This window comes from Penicillium nucicola (assembly GCF_028828085.1).
Source record: "Penicillium nucicola strain IBT 29836 chromosome Unknown utg000005l, whole genome shotgun sequence".
NCBI lineage: Eukaryota > Fungi > Ascomycota > Eurotiomycetes > Eurotiales > Aspergillaceae > Penicillium > Penicillium nucicola.
This window is the reverse complement of record NW_026643129.1, coordinates 649,138-673,659: the sequence shown is the minus strand read 5'-3', so window position 1 is coordinate 673,659 and position 24,522 is coordinate 649,138. Positions and strand designations below refer to the sequence as shown.

Sequence of the window (24,522 nt, the reverse complement as noted above, 5' to 3'; positions counted from 1 at the left end):
AAGTTTTACTATTTTACGTTCTTGGGTTCTTTCCGAAACTCAATTCCGAAATACGCTAGTCTGTGCTTGGCTTAGTCTCAACACAACGGTATTGTAAGGTAAACCCCTATGATTCTGTGCTTATACGACTGATATTCTCGATACCACTTTAAACATCAGAAGTCCGAGTAGATATTGAATAGTACATGGGAGTCCTGACGCGATTAACAGAGAGACCGGATATGAATCATGAAAGAAATAGGAAACAGTCGTGGGGATACAGTCATCTGGATAATAAAACTACTCCTACGAAGGTAGTGGCCGTGGGCCTCAAAAGATATGTCCTTCGTGTTTTACCTTTGGCTACACTGCTGCCGCTACCCTAGACCATTTCAGATCGAAAGACTAAAGTAGGGCGTCAAAGGGCGCGAACAGTAGATACATATGTATGTAGAATCCGTAGGAAAACGCTTACTTTCTGTCTCGCAAATAATATATGCCCGTCTATTCATAGCCAGTGGCTGCTACAAAGGTTCTACAAATAGCAACGGAATGGTTGGTAATACGAGTTCTAATTACCTAGGAGATGACGGACGGAAGTCAACCACTCGATTACTATGCACTGCCCTGGCTGGCTGGCTGGACAAATAACACACCGGGCAAAAGCAATCTCATGGATATATCTCAAAGCGCCTCGTTTCTTGACAGTATCACATCACACAGTTGCGATGCAACAGGAAATTGTGCAATGAATAGCTCAGTTTGGTTTTGTGATAGTGGTGCCCCCCGAAACCACCAACGGTCCGTTATTGACACTAGGAATCCCATTCGCGTATGATGGTGCAGTAACCGAGGAGGGGCCGGTTCGTGTGTTCATGTCGAACTCAGAGGGGACTTCGGATGGTGGAGGTTTAGGGGGAGGTGAGATGGTGTGCCCCATTTAGCAATTGAGTCGCGGGGACCCGAGGAAGGGATACGGGTCGAACCCATGTTTACGGAAGGGTCCATGTTCCGATTTTGAGCGACTTCATGGTATCCGGTCCACTGGCTTTGGGGGCCGGGTTGCATGTTGCTGTAGGGCTGCAGGGTATGCTGGGGGACTTTGTTCGGATGGCGACTAAAGGGTGCGCCACCTGGGATAAATGACCTGGTCTGTGGGTTGAAGTGTGATCTGGCATTGGAGTATCCTCCATTCTGCATTGTAGGGTTCAGGTGCTGGCCAGGGTACTGAGAATAAGGATATCCGCCCATATTTGGCGGCATGGACTGCTGATGTTGGGGATAGCCGGGCCAGTGGACAGGCGGGCCGTTTCTTTGAGGTTGGCCCTGTTGATAACTTGTAGGGTAAGACGGAGGGTTCCAGTTAGAATTTTGCTGGTATGGTGCGGTATTTGGGACGGCGTAGTTGTTCATCGCCGGCGAGGACTTGTTTGAGGATTGCTGGCTCATCATTCCCGGCTGGTTCATCGAAGCGTAACCAGAATACGGCGATTGCTGCGACATATTGCCCCCCTGCCATGAGCCATTGGGAGTCATTTGAGGCGACATGGCCATAGGATACTGCATGCCATTCATGTTCATCTGGCCCTGCATTTGGTTTTGCATTTGGCCTGGCACCTGTCCCTGCATTTGGTTTGGCACCTGTCCCTGCAGTTGATTTGGCACCTGTCCCTGCAGTTGATTTGGCATCTGTCCCTGCATCTGGTTTGGCATCTGGTTTGGCATCTGGCCTTGCATTTGTCCCTGCATCTGCCCAGGATACATGGCGCCGATTTGACCGGATGGCATATAGCCACCCGAAGGCAGGGGCACACCGGGACCAACCAAGTAGGGTACTTGGTTCGAGTATGAGTTGTCGTTCGCGGCAACATTGTATGGAGCGGAACCGTTTCCATGTTGCATACCTGGATAATAGGCGTTGAACTGGGAGCGAACCTCGAAACTGTCGTCATGCGGAGTTCTCTGTTTCTGGTTCTTTTTGCGACCATTCACTGAGCTGGAGCGCGACATGTTGGGGTTCGACTCGCCACTGGCTGTGTCTGATTTGGCACTGTCTGGGAAGTCACGGAAAATTCGCTCGCGGGCTTCGTGGTATTTTGCTTCCCGCTCCTCTCGTGTCATGTTCATTCGATCTTTGGCGGGAGTAGCACCAGATGAAGATCCGTTTCGATCTCCATCTTGACCACTATCACCTGCCTCTGAAGTCGCCTTCGACGGCGCTGAGGAGCCTCCGATGCTTCCATCGGGTCGTTCGACATCATTTCGGCGCATAATCTTCATTGCGGGAACAGTTGGAGGGGGCGTAGTGTGGGTGGAAGCATGCACAGTTGCCAAAGGCGCGGGTCTAATCAGGTCAGCGAAGAGTCCATGAGACTAAAAGTCAATAGAAGAACATACAGTCGGCAAAAGGGCGTTCGGTGCAGTCTGACCGATGTTACATTGTTGTCGACAAAATGTGTCAAATGATAGTAATCCCCTAGTTTGTGTGCAAGAAGTCGTCCAAATGCGTTTGAGGGAGGCAGCTCTAACGATTGTTCACTGGGACAATGATGTTAGTTTACCTCATAGGAAATGCATAAAGAACATGAATATTGCTTACCTAGAGTCCTTGATGAAGTGGCGAATCTTCTCCTCCAGCTGCAGAATCAACAGACGATCTTTTGGTGATTTCATTGCCTCCAAAAGCTTCTCGTCTGGATCAAGTGGGAATCCATGTAAATTTTGACCGTCCTGGATGCTGTCCGGGTCGGTGGGAATCACGAAGTTGTTTGCGACTGAATCTGGGAGAATCATGCCATTGCCAGGCTCAGTGCCATTAAATAGAGGACCAGGAACAGAAAGAATACCGCGTGGCTGTAGAGAGATGCCATCGCGATAATGGTCACGATATGCACGACCGTCAGATTCCGAGCCTGCTATTGAGTTTGTAGCGCCCGAGGCAGGACCAGAAAGTGCATCCTCTTCGTCAATGGCTTGAACGCTCGCACTGTCATCAGGACGCACAGAGTCTTTTTCATCCATTGCGAAAGTGGTCACAGAAGCAAGACTCTTCGAGTCGAAATTGGTCATTTTCGTAGAGGACGTAGAAAGATGAGTACGGTCATCATCAAAGGAGTTCTCTCGCTTGAGCAAGCCATTTTCCTGACCACCAAGGAAAGTGTCTGAGCCTGCACGGTGCTTGCTAAGAGTAATCCCAATATCCTGCACCCCTCTTCCTAGGTCCTCAACAGCCAGGTCAATGTAGTTGGCCTCTGGCGTTTTTTCCAGGGTGTGCTGACTGGGGCAATTGGTACTCGGGTCATGCGCTTCCGCGCGAGAAGATGAGGTCACCGATTGGCCGATATCGTTCTCATCGGATGCTGAAGAAGTTGGGGGGTTGGAGGTCGTGGCCATTGCGGCAATCTGGTGATTTGCGTTAGTGATGATCCACTCATTAGTGTACTCTAATCAGCGCTATCCATGAGACATACCTTTGCAAAAGAGGGTGGACCATCTCCTCCGAGGGGACTTTGGGATGCCATCTCAATGCTCTGCGGGATGCTTGTCGAAATTGTTTAGATATCACAAAAAATGCCGAGATCAAGCCAAGCTGCAGCTGCACTTAACACGTCTCAGGTCCTCAAATCTGGAAGAAGCGGAAACAGGTCTGGTTTGAAAGTAGGTTGCTGGGGAAATCCGGTTCACTGAAGCCCAAAACGAAAGACATATCTCTGAAAGAGGGCGATCGCCATGGAGAAAGCTGGGGACATTAAGCATTAGCAGAGTAGAGGGGCAGGCAGTTGAGCCAAAAAATCAAGTGGGGGTAGATTTGCCTCAGTAGGGCAAGTCGACCACACTCAATTCCAAGCCAGGGTCCTTACATGATATCAAAGCTGGCTCATGTTCAGGGAGATAAAGACCTCGTCCTGAGATGGAATACCTGTGGATCGAGCACCCCTTGAAAAAGGCGAACAACCCCACGTACTTATCCGAGCCGGCGGAAATGAATGACCCAAGAATTGATAGACCTCAGCAGAGAATCGATAGCGATCAGGAGCGTTGGGAAACCGGAAGTGTGATTATTCTTGAACACCTGAAGATTCGTGGGCGCATTTTGCCGCGCCCCACCGCCCCATCCGCGCGCTTCAATTTCCTTGGGCTTCAAAGAACAGCCGCCGATCAAACGACTTGCGCCGAAGCACTTTACGCCAGATTTTGCATATACACCCGAGCTCAATCTTGCTCATACCATTTATTGAGGCCTTAACGATCTATTTCTACAAATTTTGACTCCGTTCGCCACTCTACACTTTCCAATGAACCGATATAGAAACGCTCCGACGCTCCGAGGCCCCAGCAAGGCCTCCGCAAACACACAGTGCCAAAAATGCCTGAAGCGAGATATGTGCCCCCTAAATACTATGAAGGGCTTGGACTAATTTCAATGCACGGCACTACAGTTATGAATGCAAAGCCACAGCGCAAGAGCGACCATATATGGCTCGTCCATCGCGGACTCAACAACTTTTGAACCCCAAGCTGATGCCCAAGCTTTCAAATGAAAATCCCAATCAGCTTTTGGAGTCGTGAGTGCTTCTCATGTTGAGACATTTGTCCATGCCCATAAAGTGACTAACAAAGACGCAGAGCTGGCGTGGCTGATGATTTACTTGCCAAACGAGAGCAGGAACGTGGCCGAAAGAGAGACCTGGAAGATACTACAGACCGCCACTCTCAGTCTCCGAAGCGGGCCAGATCAATCTCGTCGCACTCAATGAGTTCAATTTCCACTATATCAACCAACCGATCGTATTCCGCATCTCCTCGCCGGAGCAGACGTGACACACACGATGGTCACCGGGACTCCGCATCACCACCCCCAACCAAGTCCAGGAAAAGACGCTACAGTGATTCTTCCGAGGGCCGTGCTGGCTCGGTACACTCTTCAGAACAAAGACCTCGCTCTATCTCTAGGGAACGCACCGACGACCGCAATACCCGACGGAGACGTCGTGAATCCAGCCCCGAGGAAAGAGGGCGACACCGTGCTGCTGGAAGGCATAGCTCGCGCCGGGACCACCGTAGCAGGAGTGCAGACAAGACTCGTGTTCCAAAGGAAAAGCGATCTCCAACTCCAGATGGTACCCGTGACCGTCACTACAGAGATCGGGCAAGCCCCCCACGCCAGTCTCAGCCTGCACAGTTTAGACAAGATACCAGAATGCGGAACAACCAGCCTCCTCGTGAACGGAGCTTGAGTCCTTTCAGCAAACGTTTGGCTTTGACTCAGGCCATGAACCATGGAAGGTAAATTGATTTCAAATGGTGTTCTGAGACATTAGGTTTCTTACGGCGCAATGTGTTGATGGGACATGAATTCAAATTCCACTGGCATATGCGAACAAGTGTATTATTAGCATTTTCAGGCGGGGGACCCAACCTATCTGCCTTCATAGCGAAACAAAAAGATGTCAATAATGACATGAAAAAGACAAAACTGAATTGCCAAGTATTTGGCAAGTATTCCTAACGCCTCGATTTTATCTGCAGTATGGCAGCATGCCTTTGCCCTAATCGGACGCCTCGAGATAGAGAAATGAAAACTGTAAAATGATCAAATGGACAGAATATAGAAAACACAGGTAAAGGCAGAAAAGCTAGACAAAACCAGTCCTGCCAAGGGTATCACATTCAAATCGTTTCATCGTCGTCCTTCTCCTCTCGCTCGCGCATATGGATGCCCTCAACTAGCGTCTCGCCCTCCATACCCACTTCCTCGCCCTCTCCATTCGATGCTCCACCACGCTCCTTTGCAGCGCGCTGCGCAGCTTCTATCCGTTGTCGTACCAGTCGAGCAATGGCATTTTCCGTCCGTACGTTGAGAATCTTAAGCTTTTCATCCAGGTCCCGCTTCAGGTCCCAGTTCGGCTTCTTTGGTTGCAGTTTGAATAGATCAATCGGTTGTTCGGCCTCTGCGTCTTTCTTGGCCTGTTCTGCTGTGGCTTTTGCGATTTCCGCTGCCTGTGTCTCCAGCGTCACCTTGCCCTCTTGGGGGCCCTCCTCGAATCCCAACTTGGGGCCGCGGGCTTCGGCGTCGTAGTTGCGGCCAGACAAGTATGTTTTTGTCACATCTGGCTCGGCATCAGCATCCGGAAGCTCCTCTGATGCACCGGCATCTTCTGTCTCGGGTTCCGGTTGCTTGCGCTTAAGGGCTGCGAGTTTGGCGAGGCGGGCTTTGCGGTCGATGGACGCCGCATCGAGATTGGCGTGGTTCGACGACATTTGCTGGATGTTGTTTGGAATTTGCCGCAAAAGGTTTGAAAGTTGGACACCAGGGAAAAAAGTGACTGGGCTGAAATAGAGTAATTTCAAGCTCCGCGAAAGTTGAAGAGCGGAATGATAAAAGATGTGGTGCGCCACACCTCAGCCACGGCAAAATCGGGCGGAAATCAACTTTCAACACTTAACCATTCCCCGACTTCCTCACTCCGCGCGACTTTCCGGGCTTGTTTTCTTCTGGGCTCTCCAATGTATGCGGCTATACACAACTGAATGTCATTGTGTCCGCACCTCGTCCGAACCCGCCTGACCGGGTTGCTTTCGCCGCAATGCCGCAGCGCAGGCCGATTGTATCGGTACCCCGGGGCGCCAAATCTTGGACATAGAGTGCAGCATATCTCGACCTCCCGATCCTTTGCGATTTTAGAGCCTGGCGCAAAACACGATGACCTCCGCAGCTCCGACATCTCGCAGTTTCCGAACCACGATCCCAAAATCCCATACCCCGAGGAGTCGAATCAGTTCACAACGGATGAAAATGCCAATGCCGTGGAGAACTCAACATCGAAAAGCCGTCAAGCTCGGAGAAATGTGGCACAACTCCCACTTATGTCGAAGACGGAAATACGGAAGATTATCCATGCGCAAGGTCTTGCTCCCAGTCTCGTGAATCCTATATCTAGGAGAATCAACATTGCAATTCAAAAACAGGGCAGACCGTTGAAGAAGCGGTCACTATATCTCACAACGGTCATGCGCCTAAACTCCATATATACGCGCGAGCTGGGACTTCGTCAATGGAAGCCCGCATACGAAGCCATCTACAAGGCCAAGGTATACCAACGCGAGGTCATCAACAAAGCTGTCCTGCCCACGCTACGAGGCGATGGTGAAGCTCTGCTAGAAATGGTCCGCAGTGACTGTCATGGCAAATTTCGAGAAAAGTGGGAAGCTATGACGAGACCGCAGAAGGCATTTGCCTGGCAGCGCCTTGCCATTTGGCTGCTGCAGAATGACCCTGCATTGGCCTTGGAATTTCTGCTTGTTACGACCGCGACTCAAGAAAAGCCGGACTTTACTCTGGTCGCTGATTGTCTGATGTACCTGGAGAGATTTCATTATGAGGACTCGCTCGAGAATTGGCGAAGCGGACATCACACGTTCCAATCGGTTATTGAGACTTGCCTGAATCCAAAGGAATGGCCCATAGTGCAACCCCCTCACAAAGGATTCAGGCTCTTTATTCGTCGCGCCAGCGCAAATAGTGTCAATGAGGCTTTTCGAATAGTGAAGGAGAGAGGTATCTTCATGACTGCTGAAACAGCGCTTTGCTTCATGAACCGATTTACAGAATTCAAGGACACACAACGGGCCTTGGAATCCCTGGAATTTCTCCCTAAGATCAAAGACCCCGAATTCGGCATGAACTCTGAAGGTGTCACACGACACTGCTGCAAACTCTTGACTCTTGATACTGTCGAGGATAAAGACGGCGGACGCAATTTTCGAATTCTTCCTCAGTTGCTCAAGATGGGTGTCAACCCTGAGCGGGACATGATGAACGTCGTGCTTGCCAATGCTTATAAAACTGGTGACCCTCAGCTAGGATCTGATATGCTCCAGTTCATGAAGAACCACAACCTCGATTTCGATTCCTATACCTACTTAACTCTTCTCACAGACGCAGTCTCTCGAGGTGACCGAGGCCGTGTTGACGAGTTAGTTCAGGAAGTGGAGATGCAAGAGGAATTGCAAAAGAACCCATACATCTTCAGCAAAATCTTCCACGCCCACTACACTTTTACCGCCAAGCACATCGACCCTAATACAGACCCTTCAGAGGTCTTCTACTCTATGCTTGAAATGTACAACAGACTCCATGATATCACCCCCCTCAAAGAACTTCACATGATCCCTCCGCAATACACCCAACCACCAACCCAAGCAATCAGAGGCCCACCCTCCCCAGTAGCCCTGTTTCTGATGATTTCGACATTCTTCCGCTGCAAGAACCGACAGAACCATGCGCATCGCATGTATGAACAGTTCCGCACTCTCGCACAGCAGGGCCACCCGTCCATCGCCCCTCTCATCGAGACCGACCATGTCTACAACGAGTTCCTCATTGCCTTCCGCAGAGCCGATCGTGGACTACGAGGCTGTGTCCGTCTCGTGGAGGACATGCTCGATCCATCATCTATGCCAAAGGAGACCGCAGATGGTATCCCTCTCCACCCGGTCCAGCCAACCCCCGAACCTGGACGATCCTCCTCAGCGCCTTCAACTACCACCACCGACCCGACGCAGCCGAAAAGGTCAGACAAATGATGACCAAGCATAACGTCCAGTACAATGATGTTACCTGGAACACCATTATCAACGGGTATGCCAATGCGCAGAATATCCCCGAGACCGCTGCTGCTATCAAGATGATGGAGCAGCAGGGTTTCGCCATTGATCCTTACACCATGAAGAGTCTACGCTATCTGCGGGACCCTGAGCGTCTTTGGGTTTCCATGGAGGAGTTGGATGATCAACACGCTCAGAGGGGATCGACGCCTACTCCTGTGCATCCTATGCCGGAACCTACTTCTGAGGTTTACGTGGACACGAAGGAGCGTGATCTGCTGATTGATCGTGGCCTGGAGAAAATGAAGCCTAAGCTGTGATATCGGATACCCTTTCGTTCTTTTTATTTGCTGGCCTCGGTGGTTTAGCCATGGGAGCATTTCGGTTGGTGTTTGAAGTGTTCTTTAACTTTTTGTAAATTTGGATATCTTGTACTATACATTGCATCATGAATTGTGTTTACCCGAGTATCTCAGAGCACCTAGGCCCGTTGTAGCAAGTGTGGAAAGTGTAGGCTCCGTTCGTCTCACTTTGATGTTGACTCGTGAAGGCAATGCTCGAGTGTTCAGGTATTCTTCTTATGGAAAGCGAACTAATCAAGTTTAACCACCGAAGAAGATTGAAACCTATTCAGTAGAATGTCAGTTAGTAGCAATTCGGAGACTCCAAAGAGCTCATATATTTCACTTACAGCCATCAAAACGCAACATATGCTCACGTATGGGCTCAGTCGTTCTCCGACACGAGCACACTTCCAGAATATCCCAAATATTCTGTCAAGTCGTCAGCACCCTCGTCGCTACCCCGTCGCTGCCTGCCGCGCCTCGAAGTGACCACCTACCCATTCCGGTTCCGGTCCATAATTCCAGGCATAATTGAGTGTGCATAGCTGCTCGTGCAAATTATGAGCAGAATCACCAGTAGCAGTGATTGAAAGTTGAAAAGGGCCGTCTAGGTACGTTCATTGTCACGTTAGCGTTGTGATCGTTAAGGCCAGTATGCAACAGTGGTGAAATACGTCCCAAGACATCATTCACCAGCTTTGCTAACAGCAATCAAACAAGCGAAACTCACCATTTTGAATAGCCTTCGAAACCTCGCCCGCAACGTGGGCCGTGGAGAGAGCAAGTGGAAGGTAGATCAGGGCCAAGTCGCGGCCGATTCTGCCAGCCATGTCCGCCAAACGGCGCACGGGCCCCGGAAAGCGGGTAACCTTTGCGCTGCCAAATGATGAAGCTACTGACCCAGCTCCAACATCTGCCCCGACTGCCTCTCCCTCGACTCGCAATTCGCTGGGCAAACCTGCATCGGGTCATGTGCCAGCCAAAAAAACTTTCTGGCACCCATTCAGCGAGCAAGACAGAATTGTAATCCGCAACGGCTATCAACCCCAGTGGGCTACCAAGAGTCCGACTTCCGAAGAACCTCCCGCAAAAGATCGCGCCAAAGCCGCCGCCAACGCTTCCAAAGAAGCTGTTGACAAAGCTGCTCCATCCCTCTCTTCTGCATCATATCCATCCAAGGGCGCAAATAATCCCACCAAGTCCAGAATGGCTGAACCCCGTGCTCGAGTCGCCCGCCACAAGGGTCAGATGAACTTTCCCGCAGAGCGTATGTTCCCCCGCAAGCTAAAATTGAACGCAATTCTAATCTAAATCTAGTTCGTCTCCTTCTCCTCGCATATGGAGATCCAAGCCCCCACCCATCCTTCTCCAGCGAGCCTCTCCCAGAAACAGTTCGCGTCCTCGATGAAATCGTCACCGACTTCGTCTTGGAGGTGTGCCACGGTGCCGCTCAAGTCGCGCATCATGCCCGTCGCCAAAAAATCAAGGTCGAGGACTTCCGCTTCGCTCTCCGTCGCGACCCCAACAAGCTTGGTCGTGTTCAGGAATTGCTGCGCATGGAGCGTGAGCTGAAGGAAGCTCGTAAGGCTTTCGATCAAAATGATGATCAGGTCGCCAAGGACGCCGGCAAAAAGGGTGCCGCTGCGGCTGCTGCGGCTGCTGCCGCCGGAGAGGACCCCGAGGCTGCTGAGGCTGCTGCTACCGCTGGGGCTTTGAAGAAGGCTAAGGGAAAGGGCAAACGTGGTGCCGGTCCTCGTCGTGGCTCGGATGCTACTGAGGAATCTGTTTCGAAGAAACGCAAGACTCTGAACTAGTCTTCTTTCGCTGGTTTTTAGCTTGCTTTTTTTACTGTTCGGCATGGTTTATGGATGGCGTTTGTCGTTCTTTCTGTGGTTCGGGCTCGGACACAAATATCATTGTTTTCGGCGCTGGCGGCTTTTTTAGGCTTTGCTGCTTTGCATGGGATTATGGCCTGGACATATGGATGAAAAAAGGACATGGGATTTACTTAATGCGGAGAATTCAAGATACCAATTCGCAATGAAATGTTGGCCAAGTGCCGTTTACTTTATCTTTACATCTCTAATTGTGCCTATAAGCCTGCCCGCGTATACCAATCAGCCCGACACTGAAAGAATGTTCAATTACATTGGGTCTAAAAAAAAAGGCAGCAACATGGAGTGAAGCCCGCACTATCCCCACTAATATTCTGCCCGGTATACAAAAAAATAGTTTCCCTGGGAATCGAACCCAGAACCTTTCCGGAACAGATGCTTGAAGCAATTGTTAACGGAAAATCATAACCGCTAGACCAGGAAACTGTTTGATGTATGGTGACTCGATCTTTGGTTATATAAGCCAAAAAATGTTAGTAGATGTACTAGCTCGAAATCTTCAGCTTGACCTTGCAATCTCATCAATCGCCCTCCTACTTTACTTATCATTTCCAAGTTTGCATTTTTAGTATATATGTCTATGGCTCTATCTATATCTATAAGAATATATTTACACGAGTCATTGAAATTCAAAATCCACTGCCCGTACAAATGAAGTTAGAAATATATCCTGGTATGCCTGAACCACACCAGCCCTAAGTTCTCTCCCTCCGCATACCCCACACGCCGTAGACCCTGTCATAGTGGTAAAATGATTATCCCGCAACAATGATCCCACAAGCCAAAACATACACATCTGGCAACCCGGCTAAACATATCCCGTTCTAGCGAACCAAGATCTTGACAGATAGTCCTGAAAAGCGAGGGGTTCTCGCCCGATCATTCCATCAAACAACTCTATAATTACCGTAGTAGTGAACGTTGCCCTTCTCCACATCATATCCCATCTACATCTATACCAAACCCTACCAGCCCAACTACCACTGCATCATCATGCCCGACCATAAACCCCAATCCCCAATCCCATCCCGCCTCAAAGACCTTGTCGCCCTGATCACCGGCGCCGCCGGCAATATCGGCTTGGAAACCGCATGTCGGCTTTTACATGAAGGGGCCAAGGTCGTGCTCGTTGATATCGATGAGAATAAGCTGGCAACATCCAAGCGGGAGCTTGTTGATTCTTTGACCAAATCCCCCTTGTGTACTGACGAGTTGGTGGCAGATGAGGCCATTCTTACTGTTCGAGCGGATGTCACGGTCGAAGAGGATGTCTTGAACTCTGTTAACGAGACTGTGTCGAAGTTCGGAAGATTGGATATTGCTGTGCTCTGTGCTGGGGTCTCGTATTCTTCGACGAGTGTATTGGAAACGAATGTTGAGGTTTATGATAGGGTTATGCGAGTGAACTCTCGGTCTGGTATGTATTACCATCCTATCTTGTCTTTATTGGAGGCTGAGTAACTGATGCCCCATGATCTGAAGCTTTCTTGGGCGTGAAGCACTGCGGAAATGCAATGAAGGAAGCCGGGTCCGGGGGTAGTATCATTCTCGTTTCCTCGATTGCTGGTCTCCGTGCCACCCCTGGGTTATCGGTGTACTCAATGTCAAAGTTCGCGCTACGCGGTCTGTGTCTCTCTGCGGCGGCTGAGCTGGGGCAATTTAATATTCGTGTGAATACGGTGCACCCGTCTGGAGTTAATACGCCTATGTTTCTTGCTTCTTGGTCGCCTGAGAAGATGGAGAGTATGCTTGCTACTGTTCCTCTTGGGAGGTGGGCTGAGGTTGCTGATGTTGCGGCATTGGTTGCGTTTTTGGGAAGTTCTGATGCGCAGTTTATGACTGGTGGGGCGCTGAAGGTTGATGGGGGTGTTGTTATGCATTGATGATGTATGCTTTGTTGGAATCCTGATAGTGGATTGATATATATTTTGGATACCTATATCCGCAACTTATACATTAGAAGGTATCTTGTATGGTTCTGTACTGGTCAAAGTACTATCTCCAACACGGATCATAGATATATAAAAGTACTTTACTTTAATTAAACCCCTGCTTCTGGAATAAATTGTAACGCCAAGTGGTGGTATATTGAACACCAAAGTCGGCTACATTCGACGCCATGTCAACCGTTCGTTTTACGTGATTGACATCAGACACTTTTATTATTTTAACGCCAAGTGCCGTTCGAACTTACAGCTAGAGAAAAAAATTCAGTACGCTCACAAGAATTCTTACAAGTCTTTTGCGTGTAATGAGACGCAAAACAATTTGCTAAAGACATTCAGAAGCCGCAGGTCTGGAAATTGAGAATTCAAATTACATCAAGAGCGGAGTATAGTATATGCTGAATACCTCAACGCTCTTAGAAAGTAAAGCCCTGGTCTGACGCCGAGAAAAACCTTCGGTCTGTTGACCACTCGATAAAGTACACCCCCAGACAATAATCCTTGCTAGGAAGCGAGCACATTAGCAAGGCAACTATTGGACGCTTTTGAAGCTGAGTCTGAGAAGTATTCCAAGCAACCGGTCCTCAACTACTTCTTTGCAGCCCTGTCGCGGTAATCCTTCAGTACCGGCATGGCCTTCCCGGTGTAATGTGTCTTTTCCATCCACTCTTTCACAGATTTCACTCTTGTCGGCAGAATAGTATCCAACAGTTGATAGTCTCTCTTCGTCAGATTATCTTTCCACGTGTTCCAGAACCCCGAAAAATTCTCTCGGTAAGTGAGCAAGGTCGAATCATTGGGATCAGTCGAATGGCCAACAATCTTATTCGGATCAAGGATCCCAAGCTTGAAATATTCGTCCAAAGTCACGTCCCTATAAACGGCCCTTTGGCCAGTAACTGTTGAAAAAGTCGATGCGAGATCCTTCCAGCTGATATCCTCAGTTGCAACATGTAACTCAATCCCATTACTCGATGCGGGATTGTCGAGCATCCATCTCGCATAAGCCCCATAGTCCTCCAGGTAGATAAGAGGACATTTTCCCTCTCCAAGAGGCGCTGTAAAAACCATCGTCCCTGGATCTTGCGGATCAGGGAACGGGCGCAGAAATTCTACTAATGTCTCCATATACATGCAAGACGTTAAGACAGACCACGCCATCGGCGATGTTGGCTGCGCGGAGATGAAATCGACTACCTTGCCCTTTCCATCCAGATGACCGCATCTGTACTTGGAATTAAAGTTACCTAGCTTAGAGCTGTACTCCAGGCCTGCATAGAGGAAATGCTCGACTTGGAACTCTCGCGATAGCTCGTAGAGTCGGATGCCCCAGTATATCTCTGCCTTTTCGCCGATGGCGAAGCCGTTGGTGTTCGCAAATACGTGGGTTATGTCTTTGAATGCTTTGCGGAGGGTGTTTTCGTCGTACGCGTTTCCTTCGAAAATTGTTACGCCTGGTAGGCTTGCTAGAGCTGCGGCGTCTTGGGAAGATGCGCTTCGTGTTAGGACCCGGATGTTGTATTTGGATCCAGTGGCCAAAGCTTATCAATAATGTCAGTAGATGATTGCTCAGAGATTATAAATCCAGCATACCCTTGACGACAGGGACCCCTTGGGCACCTGTTCCTCCAATAACTAGTACGGTTTTGGTCATATTCCAACGCGATGTTATCGAGGGCTATCCACCAGCCATATAGAGATAGATTTACAAGAGAGTGGCTGGGGGTCCTAGTTATATCCTTTTTATCTATCTGACATCAGAATAAACCCATTACCAGCTCGTAACTGCAGCAAATGTCCAAAGTGCCGTAGCTGCTTACATGTGCCCCTCGGCAGAACATTTAGCTCTAATCAAGAAGCGCCCTCAGGATGCTTCTTCAAATCAAAGTATTGAATGACCAATCTTTGGCTTCACAGGACGACATAGATGATGTAGTTGTTGATCTAGACTGTCCCCGCGATCTTCCTTATAGAGCCGCAGCTTCACTTACCCTGGGCCGAGTGCGCCAATTGACGTCACCACACCCAAACCACGAATTATTAGAGATTACCAGAGATGGATAAGTAATCAAAAATCGTATTCGGAGTTATGAGAAAGCGAGGGTCCGATAGTGTGAGAATACGAGAGAATCTCGCCGTTGGACTTCATGCGAGTTACACCACCCTTAACCATAACTTTCCTCGTCAATCATATATTTTCTTCTCAGTCTACGCTCTATAACTCTATCAAAAATGGCAGCTGTAGCAACAATGATCGCGGCAAGGCCTCCCGAGCGAAGGATGTCCCTTGAGCGAAAGATGTCCATTCGCTCAGATCGTCTGCCGAGAGAAGATATCAAGCGATCCTCGGATAAACACGACCATGTGCGAATTCTCCAAGATGGACTAAATACTGGCGCTCGTATTCTAGGTGAATGATACTCCGATCATATTCACTAACCTTGCCCTAACGTGGACCACGTCTTTGTCGTAGGTGACGGCCGGTTAGACATCCATGTCGATCAGCATAAACCACACCTCGCAGGGCTGTTAAATCACATCCAGCACCCGGATATGCATTCAGACAGGGAGGCCGATCGGTCTTCCAGTGCAGAGCGGCCATTAAAGGATGAGCATTTTCCGCTGCACTTGAACCTCGTCATTCAGGTCATCGGTTCTCGAGGCGATATTCAACCATTTGTTGCGCTGGGGAGAGAATTGAAAGCACAGGGTCACCGAGTCAGATTGGCGACGCATTTGGCTTTTCGACAGTTCGTTCTTGATAGTGATCTGGAGTTTTTCAATATTGGCGGAGACCCCGCGGAGCTGATGGCTTTCATGGTTAAAAATCCAGGCCTTTTACCGGGCTTCAAGGCAATACGCAGCGGAGATATTCAGAGGCGTCGACGTGAAATGAGAGAAATTTTCAATGGATGTTGGAGGTCTTGCTTTGAAAAGGGAGATGGCACTGGTCTTCATCAGATCAAGAACGATCCATGGAGTAAAACTGCGGATTATCGAGAACGGCCCTTTGTGGCGGATGCTATTATTGCCAACCCTCCGAGTCTAGCGCATATTCATTGCGCTCAACGACTAGGCATTCCTCTCCATATTATCTTTACGTGAGTTGACCCCGTCTTGTATACTTCTGTCTGGTCTAGTTCACGTACTAAACAACCAATGAATTATAGGATGCCTTGGTCACCAACCCAGTCCTTTCCCCATCCATTGGCAAATGTCCACAACCGGGGCTGCAAACCAACTGTCGCAAACTTTGTGTCCTATAACATTGTGAATATAATGGTATGGGAAGGATTAGGCGATCTTCTAAACACGCTTCGCAAAAACACCTTATCACTCCAACCCTTGGATACAATGACTGCCCCGAGCATTCTACATCGACTACATGTGCCACATTCGTATCTATGGTAAGAAAAATATACCAGTCAATCACACCATTCTAATCTTTCAAAATAGGTCTCCTTCGTTACTACCTAAGCCCCCAGATTGGGCTGATAACATTGATATATGCGGCTTTGGCTTCCTCCTGTCAGACAGCAACTACACTCCACCAGAAGAGATAGCCGAATTCCTCAAAGCAGGACCCAAACCAATCTATATCGGATTTGGCTCGATCGTAGTCGACAACCCAGCCAAGCTGACAAAGATTATATTCGAAGCCGTCGAAAAGTCCGGACAGCGGGCTCTTGTCTCCAAAGGCTGGGGGAATTTAGGCGCAGACGAAGTGCCGGACAACATCCTGATGATTGGAAATTGTCCTCACGATTGGCTATTCCGGCAGGTTTCCTGTGTGATCCACCATGGCGGTGCTGGCACCACAGCAGCAGGCCTCGCGCTAGGTCGACCGACCATTATCGTCCCTTTCTTTGGAGACCAGCAATTTTGGGGAAGTATCGTTGCGCGCGCAGGAGCTGGGCCAACACCAATCCCACATAAACAATTAACCGTGCAGAAACTCTCAGACGCAATAAATAAAGCGCTAGAGAGCAGTACTCAAGAAAGAGCACAGGCGATTGCGCTGAAAATGCAGGAAGAGTCTGGCGTGCGCCATGGAGTGGATAGCTTTTATCGACATCTTGATCCTGAGTCGTTCAGATGCTCGATTCTCCCGACTCAACCGGCTGCTTGGCATCTCAAACATTCGGACATTAACTTGAGTGCCTTTGCAGCAACGGTTCTGGTGAAATCAGGGAAGCTCAGCCCAGACATGCTCGTGCTGTAGGTCTTGCCTTGATATGAAATCACACAGTTTGGGCGGGTTTCTTACTAATTCACTTCTAGTCACCGTCCAATGGAATACGATACATTATTGGACCCTACCGACCCGATTACTGCCAGTGCTCAGGTACTCTTTGGAGCCATAACCAGCTTCGTGGCTGGGCTTGCAGATGCGCCAAGAGCGATTGTACAGGATGTCATATCTGCTGCTCGCTCGATCCGCCAACCGCATCAACATTTCGATCGTCGCGCTGCATGCCAGTCAGCAATTGCTTCACTGCAACCAGAACTGGAACCGGAACCGGAACCGGATTCTCAAGAGAACAGTATCGAAAGCGAGGAGACGCAAATTGAAAGTGAGAGCCAGCAATTGCAGATTGGGACAGAGAATCAGAACCAGATCGAGAATAATGCACTGGAGGATCGAGAAACAAGAGAAGGAGATAGTACACAGGATGATATCTCTAACCAGGGCAACGAGGATGCCATGAACGAGATATCTCGAACTCGGAGCCTGGAGCGCAAAAGGAACCTCCAGCTTGAAAAAGCCAAGACGATGAGCAGCTCGATGACACCCTCGAAACCACCTAAATACACCATCTTGCATGAAGTTGCTGTGCACGGAAGTGTCACGTCGAAGAAGCTCGTGAAGGTCATTTTATGGCTGCCGACTGATTTGTCAGTGAGCATGGCGAGAGGCTTCCATAACGCACCTAAACTGTATCATGACTCGACCGTCACCGACGTCCCTCAAGTGGTCAGTCTTCGAAGCGGGTTCAAGGCGGCAGGAAAGGTAGGAACAATCATGCAATGCCAGCGCTGCGCTAGTCTGCAGCTAGATATTCTGATATTGACATATACACAGGAGCTCCGAGACGGATTCTACTTCGGTATCACAGGCATAGGAACACATCCGCATCGTGGTCTTAAGCGTGAAGGTACCAAGGGGTTCTTTAAGGGTATCGGGAAAGCAGTGGGAGGAGTTTTTCTCAAGCCGACAGCAGGTACGTGGAATGGATATTCTCCGTTAGGGGTTTTAGGGCTCGCAAGCTAATCTCAATCTTGCTCAGGGCTCTGGGGTCTAGCCGGGTATCCTTTGAGTGGGGTGCTCAGGGAGATCAACGACTCACTGGGTAGACATCAGAAATGCATGATTGTCATGGGGCGAATTGCACAGGGACTTGAAGAGGTACGGGAGTCCACGCCTCAGGAAAGGGCAGAGATATCCAGGGAGTGGACTGCTATTGAACACGGCTTGCATAAGTCGAATAAGCGACATGTTCGCTCGCATGTAACCGTGTGAATCTTCTCGGCTGTCATATGTGTGCGTGGCTTTGGTGAATGTGATATTTTGGTCAAATGGGAAGAGACATCCGGAAGGAAAGATTGGCTCCTCGACGCTGGAAACTTAAAGCTTGATATATGTTCCTTGATATACGTACATGAAACCAAGGATATCAGATTGGAAGCCTTAAGTAGGGCTGCATAGCTAATAAATATGATATTTACATGAATTTAAGACCAAGGATGGCATGAACGTTACTTCAATACATTTAGTAACCTCCGCATCCTGATATCACCCCGAAGTCCTTTATATCTACGCGAGTAAAATACATCGGGCTCTAATAATTAATCTGTCCTCATTTCTGACTCATAGAAAACCTCATTTGAAAAAAAGTCACGAGCTTGTAGAATATCAGCTTCACTATTTGGGATATTAAAATAGGTATATGATGATACATGACTGTTGGATATTAACGTTACTAGGACTGGCGTATGTTTCCTGGCGTCGAGATTAGGCACAACTGAGATTCGGTACCGTGGAATCAAGATCTATATCACTTCACATATTTTCCAAGCTCTACACTCTCCTGGCTACAAGAAGATGCGCATATTGCGGGGGCTGGAAACAGTTTCAGCAAACAGTCGGTACTATCAGTATCTTTGCTACTCCGGTTTCCATAAACACGCTGTTTCATTTCTTCCTAATAGGAACTGACCTAGGAGCTGGCTTAGGAGCTGGCCTGGTCAGTCATATACTGCATTCATTCAAATCGGCTTTAAGCATTCCCGCCAACTAATCGCATCTGGTTCTATGGATATGACTATACGGCTCTGGAATACAACTACAGGTGTTTTGCGGCAGACTCTCGAGGGTCATTTTGACTACGTGAACTCGGTGGCGTTCTCGCCTGATAGCCGAGCACTGGCGTCCTGTTCTTTTGACCGGGAAGTGCGTCTCTGGGTGCGCAAACGGGCACATTTCAGCAGTTTCTCAAGGACCAGGCCTGGGCCTCGGGTCATTCAGACGAGATTGACTCAGTAACCTTCTCGCCTGATGGTCGACTACTAGCGTCCAGCTCCATAGATCAGATAGTGCGTGTTTGGGATACTATCACGGGTGCCATCCATCTGACCCTGGAGCACCCTGATCTGATTGGGTCAGTTTCCTTTTCGCCTGATGGCCGACATCTAATCACTAATATCGGACTCTTTCAAATCGTTTCCAATCCCCAGTCCAGTCGTGACAGTCTCCTTCATTCACCAGCGGACAGTATCGAAATTTCGATGTCAGATGATCAGTGGATCAAACTCAATGGGAAAGAAGCATTGTGGCTTCCTCCTGCATGCCGGCCTACCTGTATGGCGACGTATGAAAACATTATCGCTCTTGGTCATGCATCTGGGAATGTTTCCATTATATCATTCTGTGTGCCAAAGTGATGTCCATGTCAAATTCAGAATACCAGAAGCTTGTAGCAAACACGGCGAGCATGACTTTGTATGTCTTCCAGACAGCATATCGAACAAAATATAGGGCAAACAGATCTGGATTCTTGACAAGGATGATGGAGATACCGCCAACTTAGAGACATAGGCACAATTCTATCTATCCATGGGCGGATTATAGGGCTGTAAGAGGAAAGCCGAGGGTCACGATTGGCCTATAAGAGCATAAGGGAAATGCAACCTATGCGCAGTGAAACGTTCCATTCCGTTGAATGGTTTTATCAGTGCTAACTGCCTGGACAAACATGCATGAAGTTGAACACGCACCCGTGGACGTATATTAGGAACCAGCTATCGCCTGCCGAGGACTTCTACAATATACTACATAGCATTTAATAAAAGCACAACAGACCGAGAGGCAATCTCTAGAACTTTTATGTCCATTTCATCATATCTGAAAACGCCGCGCCCAGGTAGATGCGACTTCATAAAAACCGGGTTAAACCCGAGGAGATCAGCACTCTCCAAACGCGCACACCAGTCACCAACACATATACCAATACATTGGTGATTCGAGTAGATAGACCTCAGTTCAAAGCGAGGATCCATCCCACCACTGGTGTTTAAGACCGAGGATGCCTGATCATCTAGACCGGCAACTCCAATCTGAAAGCCAGACAGGGGAAACAGGACTGGGTCGTAGTCCTGTGCCCTGACGCTCGCGAGGAGGGGAAAAAAGGAAAAGCGGAGCGGAAAAAAGAGAACAAGAGGAAGAGAAGTGGGATAGTAACAGAGAAACAAGACCCAAAAAAGAGGTAGAAAAGGGAGGAGGATGGGAGAGAGAGAGAGAGAGAGAGAGAACGTAGAATTAAGAACGTTCACTTGGATTGGATGGTACGGTTTCCTCCCGCAGGTCACATTATGCATCAATTTCGCTTAATTCCTTATGCGCGGGTTTCCTCGCGGTCCTGGCGGCGGTTTTGGTTGCCCTTGCGCTGGTTGCCCTTGCCTTCACCAGTAGCAGCTCCCTCGCCACTACCGAGGGTCAGCTGGGCGGTTGCTAGACGGGTGGAAAGCTCCATCTGTGTGCGAACGGTGTTGGCGAGGTAGGAGACCACCAAGACGTCCTGGATGTGGTTGTTGCTGCGGGGGTAATTAGCTATCAGTCATTTGAAGAGAGGGGGAACACATACAAGTCACGCTCAATGTCGGCGGGCTCGACCTTGGGAGCGAGAGCGAGAGCGTTGAGCAGGAACTGACCCATCGCTGTCGAAGCGGGGGTCTCCTCGTCAATCACGGACTCGACGTACCGCGAGACACGGTCAATCATAGAGAGAACCTCCTCAACGGCGCGCTCAAGAGACTCAATATCGGAGGTGATGGTGGCAGAACGCTCCTCGGCGTCCTGGGCGTTGGCAATCGACTCGAGACCACTCTTGTCAGCCTCGCCGTAGCGGAGCTCGTAGGGAACGGGAATGAAGGCAGCACTGTCGGCAGCGCGCTCAGCGGTGACACCGACGGGGGCGGAAATGTAAGCACGAGTTTCGAGGTCCTTGCCGGGCTGAGTCGAGACAGTCAGGTGGACGGCGGGGTGAGGCCAGGTACCGTCACCCTGGCCGCTGTAGAAGTTCTGGATCAAGGCGGAGAAAGTGTTGAGCTCGGAAGCAGTGGCGTACCAGCCAACAAGGACTTCGCGCGGGTTGGCCTTCAGGTGCAGGGCGAGCATCTGCTTGTGGTATTCCATATCGACCTCAACCTGGTCCTCGGCCTCGGAGTGGCCCACAGCGAAGGCAGATCGAACCTCGACTTCACTTCCATCCTCCGAGCGTGTTCCCAGCAGTGTACCGATGACGCGTTCCTGGTCCGCATTCCGGCGCAACGAGTGGTCGAGGATGGAGAAGATGGCCTGGAGAGAATGAGCTTTGTACCCCTCAGCGTACGATTAGATCCTTACCTGGGGCTGGATGACCACGTTGAGAGGGGCAGTAGTGGGAGCAGTCCCCACGCTGACGGGACCCAGAGGGCGAGCAAGGTGCAAGAAAGAATCCATGATTGATATGATGATGAGCCCTGAGGAATTCCGAACGCCAAACTCAGCAAGCCTTCCGGAGGTTCAATTTTTCCTTGAGTGGAGTCGAGATGTTCCGATTCTTTGTGTGTGGGAATTTTCGCGCTAAGATAAGAGATAAGAAATTCTCTACGAGAACATCGTCCGCTGCGAATCCTAGAGCTTACAACAATGCCTGCACGCGGTTCTTTTCGAGGTCGAGGTACAGGACGAGGCCGAGGTGGTCGTGGCCGTGGTGGCCGTGGAGGCCGTGGTCGTGGTCGCGGAGGTCGTTCGTTCGCTACGTCTCGATTGAATGAGTCTGAGTGAGTCGCCTTGACATTGGGCAGAGTGAATAGCTACTGACAGACTACAGGTCCGATGATTCTTCTGGAGAAGATGATAATGTCAGTGAACAATCGCAAGAGGAGGTCGATGATATGGATCAGGACGAGGGTTCATCCGGTAGTGAGGACGAAGAGGAAAGCACCGATCGCCCGTACAACGAGCTACTTCAGCTGCTCCACACCGAGAACGACTCGCAAGGGCCAGCGCGGAAGAAGCGCAAGACTGGCACCGACTCTAATGAGGAGATTAAAATGGCAGAGCCGGAATTAGAGCAGGGGGATGACGACCTCCAAGCTCAGGCCCCATCGGACGACGAAGAAGAGGAGGCCGATGAGGACGATGACCCTACTGGTGCCTTTGAGAAGCATTTCAGTATTGTCGATAGCGCCGATCTGAACAAGAGAGTCGAGAAAATCACCTCCAACAAATGGGTCTCGGCGAAAAAAGAGGTAGATGGCTTGCGACTGGTCCAGACTACCCCGGACGCAGGAGCCGGTGCGGCATTGCTGCCGGCGATGAAGAGCACGATCAACATCAAGGTGCGTAGCTCACTTCTATCTATTGGCAGCTACTGACTTCTCCAGCTCAAAAATAAACTGAAGTCTCGTGCGGCCGAACTCCTGCCCAAAATCAATGGCCAGGCCCAGACCCTTGCACCCTATATCTTCGACTACCAGGATGTTCTCTACGGAGGCCGAAATGCCTCGAACTCGGGTGAGATGCGTGATATCCTCGCTCTGCATGCTGTCAACCACCTTCTCAAGACTCGCGACACCGTCTTGAAGAACAACGCCCGTCTTTCCAAGGATCCGGATACCGACATCGAATGCCGTGACCAGGGTTTCACCCGTCCCAAGGTGCTGTACATTCTACCAACCCGACAGGCCTGTGTGAAGGTCCTCGACGCCATCACCCGATTCTACCAGCCCGAACAACAAGAAAACAAGAAGCGCTTCACGGACAGCTTCTCCGGGCCCGAGGATGCCGCGTGGGAGCACAAGACCGAAGATTTCCGTGAATTATTCGGCGGCAACGACGACGACATGTTCCGTCTGGGTCTCAAGTTCACCCGCAAGACTGTCAAGTACTTTGCGCAATTCTACAGCTCCGACATCATCCTCGCCAGTCCCCTCGGACTCCGCACAATCATGGACCAAGCCGACGCCAAAAAGCGCGACCACGACTTCCTCTCCTCCATCGAAGTCGTAATCGTCGACCACGCCGATGCCCTTCTCATGCAGAACTGGGACCACATTGACTACATCTTCCAGCACCTTAACCTGCAACCAAAAGAAGCGCACGGCTGCGACTTCGGCCGCGTCCGTAACTGGTACCTAGACAACCACGCCAAACACATCCGCCAAACCATCGTCCTGTCCGGCTTCATCACCCCCGAAATCAACTCCCTCTTCTCCCACCACATGCACAACGCCACAGGCCGCATCAAAGCAACCACGACCTACGCCGGCGCCATCACCGAGCTCCCCCTCCCCGTCTCCGTCAAACAAACCTTCACCCGCATCGACAGCATCTCCCCGCAAAAAGACCCCGACGCCCGCTTCAAGCACTTTACCACCACCATCCTGTCCAGCATCGTCAAGAACATTACTCACGGACGCGGCAACGGCGGCACCGGAACCCTCATCTTCATCCCGTCGTATCTGGATTTCGTGCGTGTGCGCAACCACTTCGCCACCTCCGCCCAGACCACGCATATCGCCTTTGGCGCTATCTCCGAGTACACCGAGTCCAAAGAGGCCAACCGAGCTCGCAGTCATTTCTTGTCCGGCAGACACTCTGTGCTGCTGTACACCGAGCGCGCGCATCATTTCCGGCGCTATCAGGTTCGCGGCGTGAAGAGGGTTGTTATGTACGGATTACCGGACAACGCCCTGTTCTATAGTGAGATCGTTGGGTTCTTGGGTCTTGATCCAGCTGAGTTGGTTGGGGCAGCTGAGGGGGTGTGTGCGTGCCCTGTTTTCCAAGTGGGATGCGCTGAAGGTTGAGCGGGTTGTTGGTACTTCGCGTGCTGGAAATATGTTGCGCGAGAAGGGTGGTGATACGTTTACTTTTGTTTAATCTGTACAGTTCAGTAGTCCAGCAGCTTAGCAGCTTCACAGTGCAATTATATCCCTCTATTTCAAGGTTGCCTCCACATACATGTAAGCCGAGTATGTAGATCATTCTGTCTGCGAACTACATAAGTTCAATACATACTATTCTAGAGATATCCAAGTTCAATAGAAGAAATCAAAGGAACAATAGAACAGTACAGACTCTACTCCCATAACCCTCAACTATCACTTTCTCACGAAGCCTTCAAGTCAAGCGGACTAACACGGCTCCACTTCCTGTCATGCGCGAAAATCTCTTTCGCATTACCCCAACCTCCAGACTCTCTGGACTGA

The 24,522-nt window shown here is 50.0% G+C and overlaps 11 protein-coding genes across 11 annotated transcripts; 6 read left to right on the top strand and 5 right to left on the bottom strand.

Moving 5' to 3' along the window:
- Positions 1-852: 852 nt before the first annotated feature.
- On the bottom strand, positions 853-3,500 carry N7511_005338 (putative R3H domain protein; the record flags this gene model as incomplete). Its single annotated transcript, XM_057127715.1, has 4 exons — positions 853-2,323; positions 2,377-2,517; positions 2,579-3,381; positions 3,450-3,500. The coding sequence occupies 4 exons, from the start codon at positions 3,498-3,500 to the stop codon at positions 853-855; spliced, it is 2,466 nt and encodes an 821-aa protein (XP_056984232.1).
- A 774-nt stretch (positions 3,501-4,274) lies between these two features.
- N7511_005337 (zinc finger CCHC-type containing 10) lies at positions 4,275-5,269 on the top strand (the record flags this gene model as incomplete). Its single annotated transcript, XM_057127714.1, has 3 exons — positions 4,275-4,363; positions 4,386-4,544; positions 4,606-5,269. 3 exons carry the CDS (start codon positions 4,275-4,277, stop codon positions 5,267-5,269), a joined length of 912 nt encoding a protein of 303 aa, XP_056984231.1.
- Positions 5,270-5,649: 380 nt separating this feature from the next.
- N7511_005336 (CCDC12/cwf18 family protein) lies at positions 5,650-6,240 on the bottom strand (the record flags this gene model as incomplete). The annotated part of the gene is made up of 1 exon (XM_057127713.1): positions 5,650-6,240. One exon carries the CDS (start codon positions 6,238-6,240, stop codon positions 5,650-5,652), a length of 591 nt encoding a protein of 196 aa, XP_056984230.1.
- Positions 6,241-6,510: 270 nt separating this feature from the next.
- On the top strand, positions 6,511-8,906 carry N7511_005335 (pentatricopeptide repeat protein; the record flags this gene model as incomplete). The annotated part of the gene is made up of 2 exons (XM_057127712.1): positions 6,511-8,458; positions 8,482-8,906. The coding sequence occupies 2 exons, from the start codon at positions 6,511-6,513 to the stop codon at positions 8,904-8,906; spliced, it is 2,373 nt and encodes a 790-aa protein (XP_056984229.1).
- Positions 8,907-9,188: 282 nt separating this feature from the next.
- Positions 9,189-9,537, bottom strand: N7511_005334 (protein kish; the record flags this gene model as incomplete). Its single annotated transcript, XM_057127711.1, has 3 exons — positions 9,189-9,212; positions 9,278-9,359; positions 9,428-9,537. Coding segments are annotated over 3 exons (216 nt in total), but the record flags the coding sequence as incomplete, so codon positions are not given.
- Positions 9,538-9,758: 221 nt separating this feature from the next.
- Positions 9,759-10,744, top strand: N7511_005333 (putative transcription initiation factor TFIID subunit 13; the record flags this gene model as incomplete). The annotated part of the gene is made up of 2 exons (XM_057127710.1): positions 9,759-10,197; positions 10,248-10,744. The coding sequence occupies 2 exons, from the start codon at positions 9,759-9,761 to the stop codon at positions 10,742-10,744; spliced, it is 936 nt and encodes a 311-aa protein (XP_056984227.1).
- Positions 10,745-11,818: 1,074 nt separating this feature from the next.
- N7511_005332 (SDR family NAD(P)-dependent oxidoreductase) lies at positions 11,819-12,708 on the top strand (the record flags this gene model as incomplete). The annotated part of the gene is made up of 2 exons (XM_057127709.1): positions 11,819-12,242; positions 12,308-12,708. The coding sequence occupies 2 exons, from the start codon at positions 11,819-11,821 to the stop codon at positions 12,706-12,708; spliced, it is 825 nt and encodes a 274-aa protein (XP_056984226.1).
- Positions 12,709-13,359: 651 nt separating this feature from the next.
- Positions 13,360-14,425, bottom strand: N7511_005331 (NmrA/HSCARG family protein; the record flags this gene model as incomplete). The annotated part of the gene is made up of 2 exons (XM_057127708.1): positions 13,360-14,312; positions 14,365-14,425. 2 exons carry the CDS (start codon positions 14,423-14,425, stop codon positions 13,360-13,362), a joined length of 1,014 nt encoding a protein of 337 aa, XP_056984225.1.
- A 578-nt stretch (positions 14,426-15,003) lies between these two features.
- On the top strand, positions 15,004-18,292 carry N7511_005330 (glycosyltransferase; the record flags this gene model as incomplete). The annotated part of the gene is made up of 6 exons (XM_057127707.1): positions 15,004-15,181; positions 15,296-15,872; positions 15,942-16,178; positions 16,228-16,989; positions 17,053-17,993; positions 18,060-18,292. The coding sequence occupies 6 exons, from the start codon at positions 15,004-15,006 to the stop codon at positions 18,290-18,292; spliced, it is 2,928 nt and encodes a 975-aa protein (XP_056984224.1).
- Positions 18,293-20,663: 2,371 nt separating this feature from the next.
- Positions 20,664-21,769, bottom strand: N7511_005329 (eukaryotic translation initiation factor 3 subunit F; the record flags this gene model as incomplete). Its single annotated transcript, XM_057127706.1, has 3 exons — positions 20,664-20,862; positions 20,913-21,625; positions 21,674-21,769. The coding sequence occupies 3 exons, from the start codon at positions 21,767-21,769 to the stop codon at positions 20,664-20,666; spliced, it is 1,008 nt and encodes a 335-aa protein (XP_056984223.1).
- Positions 21,770-21,958: 189 nt separating this feature from the next.
- On the top strand, positions 21,959-24,193 carry N7511_005328 (UTP25 family protein; the record flags this gene model as incomplete). The annotated part of the gene is made up of 4 exons (XM_057127705.1): positions 21,959-22,092; positions 22,143-22,653; positions 22,699-24,075; positions 24,101-24,193. The coding sequence occupies 4 exons, from the start codon at positions 21,959-21,961 to the stop codon at positions 24,191-24,193; spliced, it is 2,115 nt and encodes a 704-aa protein (XP_056984222.1).
- Positions 24,194-24,522: the final 329 nt, after the last annotated feature.